This window comes from Pristis pectinata, chromosome 3 (assembly GCF_009764475.1).
Source record: "Pristis pectinata isolate sPriPec2 chromosome 3, sPriPec2.1.pri, whole genome shotgun sequence".
Classification (NCBI taxonomy): domain Eukaryota; kingdom Metazoa; phylum Chordata; class Chondrichthyes; order Rhinopristiformes; family Pristidae; genus Pristis; species Pristis pectinata.
The window spans coordinates 137,875,201-137,891,847 of NC_067407.1; the positions used below are offsets into that span (position 1 = coordinate 137,875,201).

The window sequence follows — 16,647 nt, forward strand, 5'->3', positions numbered from 1 at the left end:
ATTCAACTGATTCAATAGGAACATTTTTAAAAATAAGAAGTAGACCCTTTGGCCTCTGATCTCTGCTTTGCCTTTCAATAAAGTTATGGCTAATCTTTAACCTTGGTGAACTTTCCCGCATTACCCCCATATCGCTTCTTTCCCATAATGGCTAAAAATATGTTTACCTGTGTCCTGATATATTCAGTATCTTGCCATCCACAGCCTTCCAAAGATTTACGACTCTCTGGGTGAAAAAATGGCCTTTTATATCTCTCCCTTCCTTTGAGACAATGAACCTTGGTTCTAGGCTTCCCAGCCAGGAGAGCATTAACTCCACAGGCCCATTGGAATTTTGTATGTCTCAATGAGATGACCTCTCATTCTAAATCTAGGGAACAAAAGTCCTGCTCTTATGATACAAGCAGCCCCTCTTAAAGACAAAAATCTCTTGAATTTCTTGAATCTTATAGTAAGTATATCCTTAGGTATTACTTTGCAGAATTGGGGTAAGACTCTACTGTTGTACTCAAATCTTCTTGAAAAAATGGCCTTCCGAATTGCTTAGTTTACCTACATGTTAACTTCTAGTGATTAATATTCAAGGACACCTGGGTCCCTTTGAACAAAAGCAGCTTTCAGTCTCTCACCTATTAAAAAGTAATTAGCCTCCTAATTTAGAAACCAGAATGGATGACCTCACATTTTTTTCCAGCGTCAGTGTCCTTGCCAATTCAGTGAGACTGTCCACATACTCTTGAAACTTCCCTTCAACCTCCTGACAGCCCAACACTGCCACTGAACTTCATATCCTCAACAAACTTGGAGATATTGGGCAATCCTCACATCCAAACCATTGATGTAGATTGTGAGTAGTTGGGGGCCCAGCACCAATCTGTACGTGCCCTTACCAATCACGGCTTCCTGGCCAAAAATAATCCTTTTATCCCTACTGTGTTTGGTCATTTAACCATGAGAATATTACCCCAAAAACCATATATACTCCAATTTTCATCAATTATGTCTTGTCTGGCATGTTAGTAAAGGTCTTCCAAAGCTCCATATACTGTACACCATCTCGTTTGTCTTAATCTATGTTGCTAGTTATAACCTCAAGCTAAAATAGATTTGTCAAAAACCATGTCCTCTTCCTAAATCTATTTTGACTCTGCTCAACCCTATTATTTATTTAGTGCCCTGTAGCAACATCCTTATTAATAGCATCTATCCATCATTTTCCCCTATGGAATGATATATAGCTTCCCATTCATTTCCCGTTTCTCTCGGTCCCTCTGCTGCTGCCATGCTCCGTCTGCCACCTGCTCTCTCCCCCCCCCCCCCCCCCCCCCAACCCGCTCTGTTGCTCCTCTCCCCCCCAGATTATTTGTTTGATTGCTCTGCCTTTGGATTTTCTCCTGTCTCAGTCTGCAAGAAACCCACATTATGTTTAGCCAACCTTTTCGTTTTTTACAAATCTTGCAGTCTGTTTTTGTTTCTCACTGGGCTACTCTCATATTCCACTGCCCCTTAAAGATGTTCTTGCTCCTGCTTTGCTCAGTCCTCAGACTTGCTGCTTTATTTGTTTTAGCAGTGTATTACAAACTTGCTTTGATCTGGATCCACTCTCATCTTCGTAGCCCTGACCAGACACCTTTTCTTGCTGGATAAAAAATCTACCTTAAAGAAATTATGTTACTTTAAATTATGTATTAATTCTTCACATGTTAGCCATGGCTTGTTTGCTGCCATTGTTCTTGCTGTAGATTCTATATATATAGAATCTACAGCAAGAACGATGACACCAAAGACATATATAGATAGATAGTTGGTTTACGCCTTGTTTCTTTGTACTTTATTCCCATTTGAAAACTAGTTTCAGATTAAATTGCTTTCAATACTTATTATACAGACAGTAGCAAATTTTGACCACTGTTCCATGAAGGCCCTTCTGTCACCAGATCATCAATTAACTATTTCTCATTACATTATTGGAGAAGGTTGCAGAGTACCACAGCCTGTGGAGGAACATTGAATTACTGATCAGCTTTGGGATTTTTTTTTTACTGTTAACCGCACATATAGAAATCTAGAATTGGTGCTGGTATTATAGAATAGAGTTGTACAGCATGGAGACAAGCCATTTGGTCCACACTGATGAGTGGACACCCGTCCATATTAATCCAGCACTTTGCCCTTAGCCTTCTATGCCTAGGAGATTTAAGTGCTTATCTAGACACTTCGTAAATGCTATCAGAGACTCTGCTTCCACCACTCTCTCAGGCAGTGCATTCCAGGTACGTTAGAATTAGATTTATTATCACTGATATATGTCGTGAAATTTGTTGTTTTGTGGCAGCAGTACTGTGCAGAGACATAAAATTGCTATAAATTACAAAAATAAATTGTGTGAAAGAAGAAATAATGAGGCAATGTTCGTGGGTTTATGGACCGTTCAGAAATCTGATGGCGGAGGAGAAGAAGCTGTTCCTGAATCAGTGAGTGTGGGTCTTCGGGCTCCTGTACCTCCTCCCCGATGGTAGTAACAAGAAGAGGAAACGTCCCAAATGGTGAGGGTCCTTAGCGATGGATGCCGCCTTGAGGCAGCACCCCCTGAAGACGTCCTCAACGGTGGGGAGGGTTGTGCCCGTGATGGAACTGGCTGAGTCTACAACCCTCTGCAGCCTCTTGTGATCCTGTGTATTGGAGCCTCCATACCAGGCTGTGATGCAACCAGTCAGAATGCTCTCCACTGTACATCTATCGAAATTTGCAAGAGTCTTTGGTAACTCACCAAATCTGCTCAAACTCCTAATGAAGTCCAGCCGCTGGCATACCTCCTTCGTGATTGCATCAATGTGCTGGGCCCAGGACAGATCCTTGGAGATGTTGACACCCAGGAACTTAAAGCTGCTTCACCCTTTCCACCGCTGACCCCTCAATGAATGCCACTCTCTTGGTGAAAATGATCCCTCTCAAATCCTCTCTAATCTCTTACCCTTTACCCTAAATCTCAAGTGTTTACCTCTGATATGAGGAAAAGATTCCTGCCATCTGCCCTATCTATAACCCTCATAATATTGTATACTTCAATCATGAAACTTCTTAACCACCCCCTCTCCAGTGAAAATAGCCCTGGCCTCTCCACTGTCTCCTCATAACTGAAATGTTCCATCCCAGGCAACATCCTGGTGAATCTCCTCCACACCCTCTCTAGCGCCATCACACCTACACATTGAGTGATAGCACTCAACAGTTAGTTTCATCCTTGCTACTTTTGCAGAATCCAGGCCTTTTCTGAATAGGAGAACCAATGACGGAGTTTGTCCATTCCTATCCTTGGTCAGTCTGCAATACCTTTGTATTGCTGCCACAGAATACAGTAAATTGGTAAATTGGTTTATTATTGTCACATGTACTGAGGTACAGTAAAAAGAAATTTGTACATACTGTCCATACAGAGCATCTCATTGCAACAGTGCATTGAGGTAGTACAAGGTTAAAAAAGATAACAGAATGCAGAATAAAGTGCTGAGGGAAGGGTTAGATAGATCTTAGAGCAGGATAAAATGTCGGCACAACATCGTGGGCTGAAGGGTCTGTACCATGCTGTAGTGTTCTATGTCCTATAATACAGAGAAAGTGCAGTGCAGGTAGACAATAAGGTGCAAGGTCATTACTAGGTAGACTGTGAGGTTAAGAGTCCACCTTATCGTACTAAGAGATCATTCAAGAATCTAATAACAACGGGATAGAAGCTGTCCCTGAGCCTGGTCGTACGTGCTTTCAGGCTTTTGTATCTTCTGCCCAGTGGGAGGGGGGTGAAGAGAGAATGTCTGAGGAGGGTGTGATACAGCGGTGGCTGTACTTGAGTAGAGATAAACAGACCATCAAAGGCAGGTTTGTTGTTGCCGAAAAGCAAAAGAAGTGTTGCTGAAGTTCATTAACTTGGCTAATGGATCTGCATCTATGGACAAAATAGTGCTCATTGTATGCAGACAACTCACTGACGAAGTTGGAGGTTTGTTTGGAAGGTGCAGTTATGGTACTGGATAGTGGGCAGCATGAGCAGTACCAGTCAGGCAGGATGTGGTCATTATGGTTTTCTTTTAAAGAGGAATTTTCTGCTGCTGCAGGTGTTTCCCTGAAGTATCTGAACTGACAGAGATTTTGCTTATTAATAGGGAAAGGGTGCTTTGATGGAACAATTTATTTCCATTAAGGTATCCCAGTTAATGAGCACAGTGCTTATTTTTGTTCACAAGCTGTATTCTTTGGCTCCAGCAATCTGCTGTGAATATTACAGCATACTGCAACTCACTTTTTTTTCTGGCTCCGTCTGATTTAAGGAAGAAGAGAAATATTTGTTTTGTGGAGGGGGGAAGAGGTGGGGGCTACATTAATCAAAAGCTGTAGTAGGTTATGAAGAGAGATTGAAGAATGAAAGTTTGTTTTCCTTCCCAGTGGCACAGGTTTCTGCAGTGTTTTCAGGTGGCTCTGGATTTGAAATGACTATCTGTTTGATTTGATTTCTTTATTAGTCACATGTGCATCGAAACACACAGTGAAATGCATCTTTTGCATAGAGTGTTCTGGGGGCAGTCCGCAAGTGTCGCCATGCTTTCGGCGCCAACATAGCATGCCCACAGCTCCTAACCCGTACGTCTTTGGAATGTGGGAGGAAATCGGAGCACCCAGAGGAAACCCACGAAGACACGGGGAGAACGTACAAACTCCTTACAGACAGTGGCCAGATTTGAACCTGGGTCGCTGGCGCTGTAAAGCGTTACGCTACCGTGCCCCTAATAATCTTAGCACCATCTCCAATTAACGAAGTAAATGTGTGCGTACTATCATTGTCATAGAATTATACAGCACAGAAAACAGGACCTTCAGCCCAACTCTTCCATGCCAACCAAAGTGCCAACCTGAGCTAGTCTCATTTGGCTCTAAACCTTTCCATCCATATACCTGTCCAAATATCTTTTAAATGTTGTAATTGTATCCGCCTCTACCACTTCCTCTGGCAGCTTGTTCCATATACCCACCACCCTCCGTGTGAAGAACTTGCCCCTCACATCCCCTTTAAATTATTCTCCTCTCACCTTAAACCTATGCCCTCTAGTTCTAGGCTCCCCTACTCTGAGAAAAAAAAACTATCTGCTATATCTAGGCCCCTCGTGATTTTATAAAATTCTATAAAATCCTCAGCCTCCTTTGGTCCAGGGAAAACAGTCCCAGCCCATCCCGTCTCTCCTTAGAACTCAAGCCCTCCAGTCCTACAAATCTTTTCTGCACCCTCGCCAACTTAATCACATTGTTCCTTTAGTGTGGTGACCAGAACCTCACGTGGAGAAGAATGGATCACAGTTCAAACCATTGAGCTCCACACTTGTTTCAGAATGGTGCAAGAACATTCTCGGGTGCCTCTCGCTTGGAAGGGAGCAAACTCTCTCTTGTAGCTTTTAAAAGCCACACGGTTGTTGCAGTGGGTTACTTTAATATTGACTCAGACTCCCTTAGTGCCAAAGGCTTAGATGGGGCAGAATTTGTTGGGTGTCCAGTAAGGTTTCTTGACACAGTATATAGATAATCCAACCAGGGAAGGACCTCGCATTGAGAAATGTCCTTGGCAAATAGGATTAAGGAGAATCCCAGGACATTTTATGCATACCTTAGAAACAAGAGGGTAACTAGGGAGAGGGTAGGACCACGTGGGGACAAAGATCCTGAAAGTGACAATGCAAGTTGATGGGGTGGTAAAGAAAGTGTACGGCATACTTGCCTTCTTTGATCTGGCCATTGAGTATAAAAGTCAGGAAGTCACGTTGCAGCTGAGTAAAAGTTTGGAGTACTGTGTGCAGTCCTGGTAACCTCACTACAGGAAGGATGCGGAGGCTTTGGAGGAGGTGCAGAGGAGGTTCACCAGGATGCTGCCTGGATTAGAGTGTGCTCACTATAAGGAGAGGCTGGACAAGCTTGGATTGTTTTCTCTGGAGGCTGAGGGGCGACTTGAAGGAAGTATATGAAATTATGAGAGGCATAGACAGCGCAGATTGTCAGATTCTTTTTCTCAGGGTGGAAATGTCAAGTACTAGAGGGCAAAGATCTAAGGTGAGAAGGGGAAGTTTAAGGGAGGTTTAAATAGAACATAGAGCAGTACAGCACAGGAACAGGCCCTTCAGTCTACAATGTCTGTGCAGACCATGATGCCCAATTAAACTAAACCTATCTGCCTGCATATGATCTATATCCATCCATTCACTGCATGTTCATGTGCCTGTCTAAATGCCTCTTAAATGCCACTATCGTGTCTTCTTCCACCACTACTCCACAAGCATGTTCCAGGCATCAACCACTCTGTAAAAAAAAATTAACTGCGCATCTCCTTTAAACTGTGCCCCCTCTCACCTTAAACCCATGCCCTCTATTATTTGACATTTCTATCCTGGGAAAAAGACTCTTTGACTGCCTACACTATCTCTGTCTCTCATAATTTTATAAACCTCCATCAGGTCTTCCCTCAGCCTCTGACGCTCCAGAGAAAAATCATTCCAAGCCTGTCCAACCTCTTTCTATTTGTGAGGCAAGTTTTTTTTACATGGAGATTGGTAGGTGCATGGAACGTGCTGCCAGGGGAGGTGGCAGCAGATGAAAGTAATGGGTTGTTTTCTCTGGAGCGTTGGAGGCTGAGGGGGGCGACCTGATAGAAGTTTATAAAATCATGAGCTGCCAGATGAAGTGACAGAGCCAGATACAACAGAGATAGAAACCTTGTGCTGTCAGATGGGATTTGTTTAGATTGGCGGCATAGACGGTGCTGACATGATGGGCTGAAGGGCCTGTTGCTATATTGTATGTTCTGTGTACTACGATCCCTTGATTCCATTCTTGAGATTGGAGGCAAATGAATTTTTGGCACTGAGGGAGGCCATTCAAACCCTTGTGTACACGCTAGCCAAGAAAAAACTATTTTCTTTAATTGCACTTACCAGCTCTCAGTCCATGGCCCTGCATGTTATAGTCCATCATCTTCTCATCCACGTACTTTGTAAATATCATGAGAGTCATGTCGGCCTCCATCACCCCTTCAAGCAGTGACTTCCAGATCCCCACTGCTCTATGGAGCAATAAAAAAAACCTCAACTCTCCCTAATCCTTTCTCCTGTCACTTTAAACGTTGGCCAGCGAGTCCAGACTACTTCCTTTTTTTTATCAGAAAGCTAGGTTAATGGAGTTATTTTTTAAAAATAGTGAAAGGACGAAAAGGGAAGATGAGAAAAATTCTTTTGTTAACTATTTAAGTGACCTCAAACTCACTGGCTGAAAAGGTGGCGGATAAGCACTTAAAGGACCTTGATGAATTGTGGTGACTCATGCTGTGAATTTCTGTAGTTCTCATTCATTAATGTCCTTCAGTAGTAGAATTGAAGGCCATCCTTCCCATTGGGTCCATTTTGGGTCCTTATAGATAAGTTCTGTCAGTCACATTCCCTTGTTCTTTCCTCATTTTCCTGTTCAAATTCTTTTCAAACTTCCCAATTGACTCATGTTTCCACCCTCCTTGCAAGCAGATGATAACCATCTCTACTTAAAATAGTTTTCCACACATTCTCCTTGTATCTTTTGAATCTGTGCGCCTAAAACTTTAATCATCCAGTAATGAGTCCAACTTCCGTCATTTTTACCCTATCTAAATTTCTCATGATATCGTCATCATTTCAAATTTTTTCAACCCTCAGGGAAGGAAATCCACTGCCCTTATCCTGTCTGGTCTATGCTTAGTTCCATTCCCATAGCTTTGACACTTAAATCCTCCCTGAAATAGCCACATGTTTGAGGCAACCAGGGATGGGCAATAAATCACAACCACAGACCATGAATGATGTTTTAAAGTTCTTGATTATGGGTTCATCATTGCTGCTATAAAAATGAAATTGCCTGTTGAGTCCATCTGAAGAAGAGAATGGAAGGGTGACAAGCCAAGACCTTCTTGCTTTTGTGCCATTGTGACTTTGACAGCCAAAACTGGTGAGTGTTTATAATGGCAGTAGCTCAATATGGAGAGCATGGTCTTCTGATATGACAGACTGCTAAAGTTTTTGACAGCAAATGACCAAGCTATCTGGGTGGGGAAATCACAACCATATTGCTTCCATTTTGCTGCCATAATAAACAAGGCAAGCAACTCCATGTAAAAATGTGAATCAGAGTGTTCAAGAGTAGATTAATGAAATGCGTCAAACCTCTTCCACTGATAGATGAGAAAGTCTTTTCTGCAAATCCAACTTTATCATATTTTTGCATTTCTTTCCTGGGTTGCATTCCAGGAAAAGATTTCATTGGGAAATTTGTAAACAAAAGAGGCGTTTCCCATTGGCTCCAAAATAAAAGTTATGGTTGTGTCCTTGAGCTCAATAATCTCAGCAAATAAAACCAAAACACAAGATACATAAAGTATCTGAAATAATTTTTGTAACAATTAAATCTTAAATGAAAACAATAAAAAGAAATAATAAAACTTTGCCGTGTACTCACCAAGTAAACCATAGTATCCCAAGATGTCTTTACAGCAGACCTGTTGTCTTGTGGGAGAGAGATCATTGTCTCAAAATAAGCATTTGCCCATTTAAGCAGTGATACAGTGGAAATTTTTCTTTTGAGCATTGAAAGTCATCAGAACTCTCATCCTCAAAGACCAATGCAAGTGGAATATTCTCTCAGACAGGTTGAGGGTATGGGAATGTGAGTGGGTAGGAATGTGGAATTGAGGTTGCAGTCAGATCAACCATGAGCTTGCTAAAATAGTGAAGCAGGCTTGAGGGGTCAATTTGGCCACTCCCACTCATTAATATCTTCAGTGGTGGTTTTAGAGTCATACCGCACAGAAACAGGCCCTTCGACCCGACTGGTCCATGCAGACTATGGTGCTCCATCCAAGCTGGTTCCATTTACCAGCATTTGGCCCATAACATTCTAAACTTTTCCAATCCATGTCCCTGTCCAAATACCTTATAAAAGTTGTTATTGTACCTACCTTTATGTAAAAAAAATCAGTTGCCCCTCAAGTTCATCTTAAATCTTTTCCTGCTCACCTTAAACCTATGCCCTCTACTTCTTGATTCCCCAACTCTCGGGTGGTGGTGGGGCGGGGGGGGGGGGGGGGGGGGGGGGGGGGGGGGGGGGGGGGGGGGGGGGGGGGGGGGGGGGGGGGGGGGGGGGGGGGCGGGGAGGGGTGTTAGTAGGGAAGACTGAGTGCATTCACCCTATCTGTGCCCTCATGATTTTATTATCTGTGGTGGAAGATCATTCTCGGTCTCCTGCGCTCTAAGGAGTAAAGTTCTAGCCTGTCCAACCTCTCCCTATAACTCAGTCCCTCAAGTCTTGGCAGCATTTTACTGCACTCTTTCCAGTTTAATAACATCCTTCCTGTAGCAGGACGACCAAAACTGAACCAATACTCTAAGTGCGGCCTCACCAACGTCCTGTACAACTGCACCATGACCTCCTATACTCAGTGCCCTGAATGATGAAGGCCAGTGTGCCAAAAGCCTTTTTTACCACCCTGTCTACCTGTGACTCGGCCACTTTCAGGGACTGTGTATTGTACTCCAAGGCCCCTCTGTTCCTTCTACAACACTCCCCAGGGCCCTGCCATTCATGGTGAAGTCCGACCTGGATTTGCAACACCTTGCACTTGCCCATTTTGCACCTCAAGATGGCAAAGGGAGAGGTGAGAGTTAACACTGGTGTTTATATCACAGTGATTTGACTTTGGAGTTTGCAACATCTAATCGTGAGGGTTCCTCCTGTGATTGTTCCTGGATGGCTTATGAAGGAAATTTAAAGAAGGTGTCAGTGAAAATCTGGACAATTCTTTCATCTGACAAAGCTCCTAGTCAATCTCCAGATACAATGACAACGATAAGCAAACCTTTGTTTTCCCAAGTTATTTGTCAGATGATATGCTCAATGAATGAGTGAAGTAATGATGCAATGTAATCTTAGAAGAATAGTGCCACGCAGCAAGAACAGTAACTTTAGAATATCCAATAGAACTATTGGTTTCTATTGAGTGCCTGAATAAAAGGCTTAAGCTTCCAGTCATTCTCAGCATTGCCTCCACAGAGTAAGGTGATCTTTGGCTGTCGTGAAGCCTGGAGTAATTATTTCATCCCTGAGAGTTGATCTTGTATGTCAGAACATCCTCTTCCAAAGGAGCTTCATTTCATGTACATTAAACACTTGTTTAGGAGGATCGCCATCTCCTCTGATCACTTGCTCCAGCTGCTTCGGAAAATGTTCTGCCCTCACAGAATCTGCACGTGCTTACTCTTCCCTCAAGATAAATATGCAGAGTTGCATGTTCCTTGAAATGTTCAAACCAGCCATTGCTGTCCTTAATCATATTAATACTTTCAGAAGATCTTTTACCCTCCTCATGTTCTTTCAAGTCTTAGCATAACCATCTCACTTTTTCCTGGATCATCATCAAACTTAGGGGCACATTCCATTGCTTCTGAACTTCAAACCACGTGCTTAAACCTTTTTCCACTCTCTCCGTGATAACATCCCTGCCCTTCTTAACATCCACTGCACCTTGGGTAATGTTTTAGGCACTTCATCCAAATTGATAAGGGTTGTTCAGTCGGTCAACACTGCAGACTTAATGAACTCCAGATGTCCACCAAACACTCAGCTTTATCACTGCTATTAATTACATCCAGCTAGGTATTAACAGAGCACTGCGATGTCTTCAAAGTCAGAATGAGGAGGGTAGAAGGCCTGCATGCAATGCCTTATAGGGTGAGATTAGCACATTTTTAATTATAGGGAAAATCGACAGCCTGTACCCTAAATGAGTCAATGACTTTATAGTGATAAATTATACATCGAACATTTGTAAATTGAGGAATATCTTATTCTTTGATAGTATAAATTTATTTTTAAAAGCAATGTAGAGTGGTCCCTAAAATTTCAGGTTTTATACTGTGGGTTCTGGCAATGAGATGTCAGACATGTCTTACTTTCCACGTGCTTGTGCTGCTGCCTCACAGCTCCATGGGCCTGGGTTCAATGCTGACCTCGGATTCTATCCATGTCGAGTCTGAACCTTTTCCCCGTGACCGTGTGGATTTCCCCCAGGCGCTCTTGCTTCATTCACACCCCAAAATCATGTTGGTCGCTTAATTGGCTGCTGTAACTAACTGCTGGTGCAGATAAGTGGCCAAAGAATGAAAGGTGAGTTGATGAGCATGTGAGAAAGTAAATAAATTACAGGGCTGCAGGGAAAAGGTGAAGTGGAATGGGATTGAAAGGATTGCTCTGCTGGGTCAGCATGGACTAGATGGGCTGAATAGCCTTTAGTGTCATACAATGTGGAAACAGGTTCTTCGGCCCAACTCATCCATGCTTACCAAGATGCTTACACAAGCTAGTCCCATTTGCCTGCGTTTGGCCCATATCCCACTAAACTGTTCCTATCCATGTACCTGTCCAAATGTCAAATGAACAGTGTAATTGTACCCAGCTCTACAGCTTCCTTTGTGCCATAATAGCTAAATACGTTTGTTCAGATTGCAGGACTTCACTAATATAAGAGCAGTTATATAAAGGGAATGTCTGAAAGAAAGCCAGGATATTGAGAGGTTTGACATTTGATAGGCTGAACACTGAACAGGTCGAATGTTTTGAGTTAGATTTACTGTCTTGTAATCGAGTCCAGTTCTTTAACCTTCTGGTTTGGCAGTATACTAACAGGGAAGTAACCTGCATCCCTTAATTATTTATATGTTAGCTTATTTATATAAGCTTGTTTAAATGTTACTCCTTTCTATGTGGCTGCATCTTGTTGACCTCAGTAGCGACATTCTCTTATTGGGATTGGCATCATCCCAAGAGCACATTGAAGAAGCTTTAGTATAGGAGCCTCCACTTAGAATTGGGGTCTGGCCATATAATCAGTAGCATAACAATAACAATGAGGGTTTGTACACAGGTGGCTTACACCCATTGCCTGAAGTGTCACTCGATGTTTAATCCTGCCTGTTCTTGGCATGGTTTGAAATGGTACTTTGTTTTCCACAGAAACATGATCAAATCGTTCTACACTGCCAGTCTGTTATATGATGTCCTTACCGTGTTTGGGGAGCTCACTGAAGAGGCAAGTATTCAGATAATTTATCCAGGATTGCATTTAAGGTTAAATCTTGTATTTCTGTTAACATTACAATGTGCCATGCTTAACAAGGATGAGGTTTAATTCTTAAACTCAAGAACCCATTTATATTTGAAGAGTAATTTGTGTATTGTTGCATGTATGTAACCTCACGCTCTCAGGACATTCCAATATGTTTCATAGTCAATTAATTACTTTCAAATTGCAGTCACTATGGTTAACTGGGCAATTGCCTCAGCCAATTTACACACAGCAAAGGCCCAGAGACCTTACTGAAATGACTGAATGATTAATCACTGTGGTTTTATTCATTGGTCTTGAAATTTCTTGTTCGGAAAGGATGGGGACAAGACTGTTTTTGGAATTTTGTGGAGGAAACCATTATCTTCAGTCTTGCCAAGTTCTCCTGGTGCCTCATCAACAAACTTGTGGAGGTCTTTCTGGGGATTGTCCAAAGCAGAGAAGACTTTTAATTGATGCTGCAAAAGAATTGCCATTGTCATGAGAACTTAATGAGAGAAAGCTATTTAGAGCATTGTTTTTTTCCATCTTTGAGTGAGATCATGTGACGTAACTCCACCTTCTCCCTTTTCCCTTCATACATTTGGTTAACACAAACCTATTGGATCTTAAATTAACTCTTGGCCTGGTGTCAATTGCCATTTATGGCAGAGTGCTCCAAACTTCCATTACCTTTTGCATATTGAAATATTTCCTAACTTCACTCCTGAAAGGCTTGGTTCCGATTTTAAACTCTGTCCCCTAATCCTAAACATTTCAACCAGCAGCAATATTTCTTCTCTCTCCACCGTATCAGTTCCCCTTACTACCTTAAAAACTTCATTTTGTTGCCATGGGTGGCTGTGGAGGCAAAGTCATTGGGTGTATTTAAGGCAGAGATTGATAGGTATCTGAGTAGCCAGGGCATCAAAGGTTATGGTGAGAAGGCGGGGGAGTGGGTCTAAATGGGAGAATGGATCAGCTCATGATAGAATGGTGGAGCAGACTCGATGGGCTGAATGGCTGACTTCTGCTCCTTTGTCTTATGGTCTAAGTCAATCACCCCACTCAACCTTCTAATTTCCCCAGAACTACACTGTAGTTTATGGAATCTATTTTAATATAAATCTTGGAGTTCAGTATATCAGTAGATGTCTACATTTCCAATATATTCTGCTTCATAAGATGTCCTCAAAGTACTCAAGTGAGGTCCAGAGCTTTTTATATAGCTAAAGCAGGCTGTTCCCCTCAATAAAATGCCTGGCTTTCTGTTGGTCTTTTGATTATTTTCTGTACTGTTCATGTCTCTTTGATTTATGCACATTGGTTGTAAGATTTTTTTTGGACCTCCACTTCTTTTGTCTATTCACCATTTAACATATGTTCTATTCTTCTTGGGTCCAAACTAGATAACTTCATATTTGCTTGTATTGCAATCACAGTTCTCTCCCTTGATCCATGGAAACCTATTTGTTATTAAACTTTGCACTTTAGTATGTCTTTGTGTCTTCTGTAAATGTGAATATTTCTCATTCCTATCCCATCAGAATCCTTTCACATTTGACCTCTTGACCAACAGATTGCCATTCTTAATGAGTACTTCCAAAAATTGAAATTAGGGCAATGATGAAGGCTTATTTGTAACTGGTCCTCAGAGATTGTGCACCTTTTGGTTGATATTATAGCCTGCATGTTGGCATGGAGCAAATGGAATGTTGTGTTCAGTTCTGGTCTCCTTGCTATAAGAAGCCATTAAGCTTGAAAGAGTGCAGAGGAGATTTACAAGGACGTTGCCAGGACTCAAAGGACTGAGTTACGGAGAGAGGTTGAGCAGGTTGGGACTTTTTTCATTGGATCGTAGGAGAATGAGGGGTGATCTTATACGGGTGTGTAAAAAATCATGAGGGACATTAATAGGGTCAATGTGCACAGTCTTTTTCCAAGGACTGGGACACTAAGAACTAGAGGATGTAGGTTTAAGGTGAGAGGTTTATTGGGAGCCTAAGGGCAACTTTTTCACCCAGAGGGTGGTCAGTATATGTAAAGAGCTGCTAGAGGAAGTAGTTGAGGCAAGTATAGTAATGACATTTAAAAGGTACTTGGACAGGTACATGGATAGGAAAGGTTTAGATGGATATGGGCCAAACACGGGGCATATGGGACTAGCTTAGATAGGAATCATGGTCGGTATGGATCATTTGGGCTGAAGGGCCTGTTTCTGTGCTGTATGACTCTACGACTTTATGACTCTAATGAAAGATAAAGATGGATTTCTGTGCGGGGCTAAATTTGATGAAAAACTTGAGACCCAAATTTGATTACCAAGCAGTAGTGATCCCTTCCCTCCCATTTGCTTCTGAGACCTGGGCTTTTGTAGCAGGCACTCCTCGGAATCTCTGGCCAATGAGTACTCAAAGTGGAGGAGGAGCATGTGAGTATCAGGACCACTTCACGAACTACACGTGCTCCCACCCCATCCGTGGAAGAGTTTGTGGTTCCCACACTGGCCTCATTAGCCACCTCAGGACCGAAGCAAGTCATCCTCGGTGCCAAGGGACTGCCAAAAAAGTACAGATTTATAACCTGTGAAGTGATTTAATAAAAACATTGAAGAATGGTGAATGAGACGGCATAACATAGAACATTACAGCACAGTTCAGGCCCTTCGGGCCACGATGTTGTGCCGACATTTTATCCTGCTCTAAGATCTGTTTAACCCTTCCCTCCCACATAGCCCTCCATTTCTCTATCATTCATGTGCCTATCTAAGAATCTCTTAAATGTCCCTAACGTACCTGCCCCACAACCTCTGCAGGCAGTGCGTTCCACGCACCCACCACTCTCTGTATAAAAAACTTACCCCTGACATCCCCCTTATACCTTCCTCCAATCACCTTAAAATTATGCCCCTTCGTGTTAGCCATTGTCGCCCTGGGAAAAAGTGTCTGATTGTCCACTCGATCTATGCCTCTTATCATCTTGTACACCTTAGGAACAGGTTTATTTTAGGAGTCGAAGAATCATATCAAGGAATATCTAAAAGATTAAATGAAGGAGTTAAGAGCAGGCATTTTTTTTTAAGAATTGTTATTGTGAATTAACTTAGCTGAATTTGTGATTTAATTACTAAAATGGTGCAAGAACAAACATTTTACATGCTTTGGAACTAAGCTAGGTAGATGAAATTAAGATACAGTTCAACCAAATCTAACATGGTAGGACACAGTTATGGTGCTGAATAGTTTAAATTTTGTTTCTGTATTCCCACGTCTTAGTTATTTCCACAAGGGAGGAGATTTAGTGGAAGACTTTTGATATGGTGGGTTGAAAAGACTATCCCCCTCATTTGAACTGTCAGTAATCGAGGACCATCACCTTACAACTCCGTGAGCCAAGTTATTAACATTCCAATGTTTTTTCACAGGCAATGGTTGAGAGAGGAACCAGTGTTTCCTGCAAGGCAAAATAGGATAACAAAGATGGGGTGGGGGGCAGAAAGTTTTGATTTGTTCACACCAAAGAACTAGTACAAAATAGTCGTGCCTCTTCGTGGCAAATATTTATGGTACTATAGCTTCATTCAATTTTTCCTCTGCTATTCCAATGTGATGTAACATAACCTGTTTGTTCACCATGTGTTTCACGGTAGTGTAGTGCAGCTGCATTAGAGGTGTCATCTTTCAGCTGAGATGCAAAACTAGGATGCAAAAGGTGTTGGAGGAACTCAGCAGGTCAGGCAGCATCTATGGATGGAAATAGTTGTGTTTTGGGTCGAGACCCTTCATCTGTACTGAATAAATGCTGCCTGACCTATTGAGTTCCTCCAGTGCTTTCCTCCAGATTCCAGCATCTGCACTCTCTTATTCTTCAAGTAAATATAAAAGATTCTATTTAATGAAGATGTAATAGATTTAAAAGGTTCTATTTAATGAAGGACTGGAAAATTTTTCTCATTGTTCTGGTGAAATTTATTCCTCAAACAAAATTAGCAGAAGGCTGGCCAACATTATCACATCGCTCTTTATGGAAGCTTGATGTATGGCTGTAAGTTTGCAGCTATGTTCCCTAGAGCACGGTTGTGCAGCACAGTGGTGTGGCTAGTAAAGCTGCTACCTCACAACACCAGCGACCTGTGTTCAATCCTGACCTCTGGTGCTGTCCATGTGGAAATCAGAATCAGGTTTATTATCACTGACATATGTCATGAACTTTGTTGTTTTGCGGCAGCAGTACAGTGCAAGACGTAAAAATTACTTCTAGTTACAAAAATAAATAGTGCAAAAGAGGAATAACAAGGTAGTGTTCATGGACCGCTCAGAAATCTGATGGGAGGGGAAGAAGCTGTTTCTCAATCGTTGAGTGTGGGTCTTCAGGCTCCTGTACCTCCTCCCTGATGGTAGTAACGAGAAGAGCACATGTCCCGGATGGTGAAGGTCCTTTGTGATGGATGCTGCCTTCTCAAGGCACCACCTCTTGAAGATGTCCTCGATGGT

General features: G+C 42.2%; 1 protein-coding gene across 1 annotated transcript in view; it reads left to right on the top strand.

Moving 5' to 3' along the window:
* The window catches only part of vta1 (vesicle (multivesicular body) trafficking 1), a 213,190-nt gene that overhangs the window by 106,226 nt on the left and 90,317 nt on the right, over positions 1-16,647 (top strand). The window contains 1 exon segment of the mRNA XM_052012390.1: positions 12,064-12,139. Within this exon segment, the coding sequence (XP_051868350.1) occupies positions 12,064-12,139 (76 nt within the window).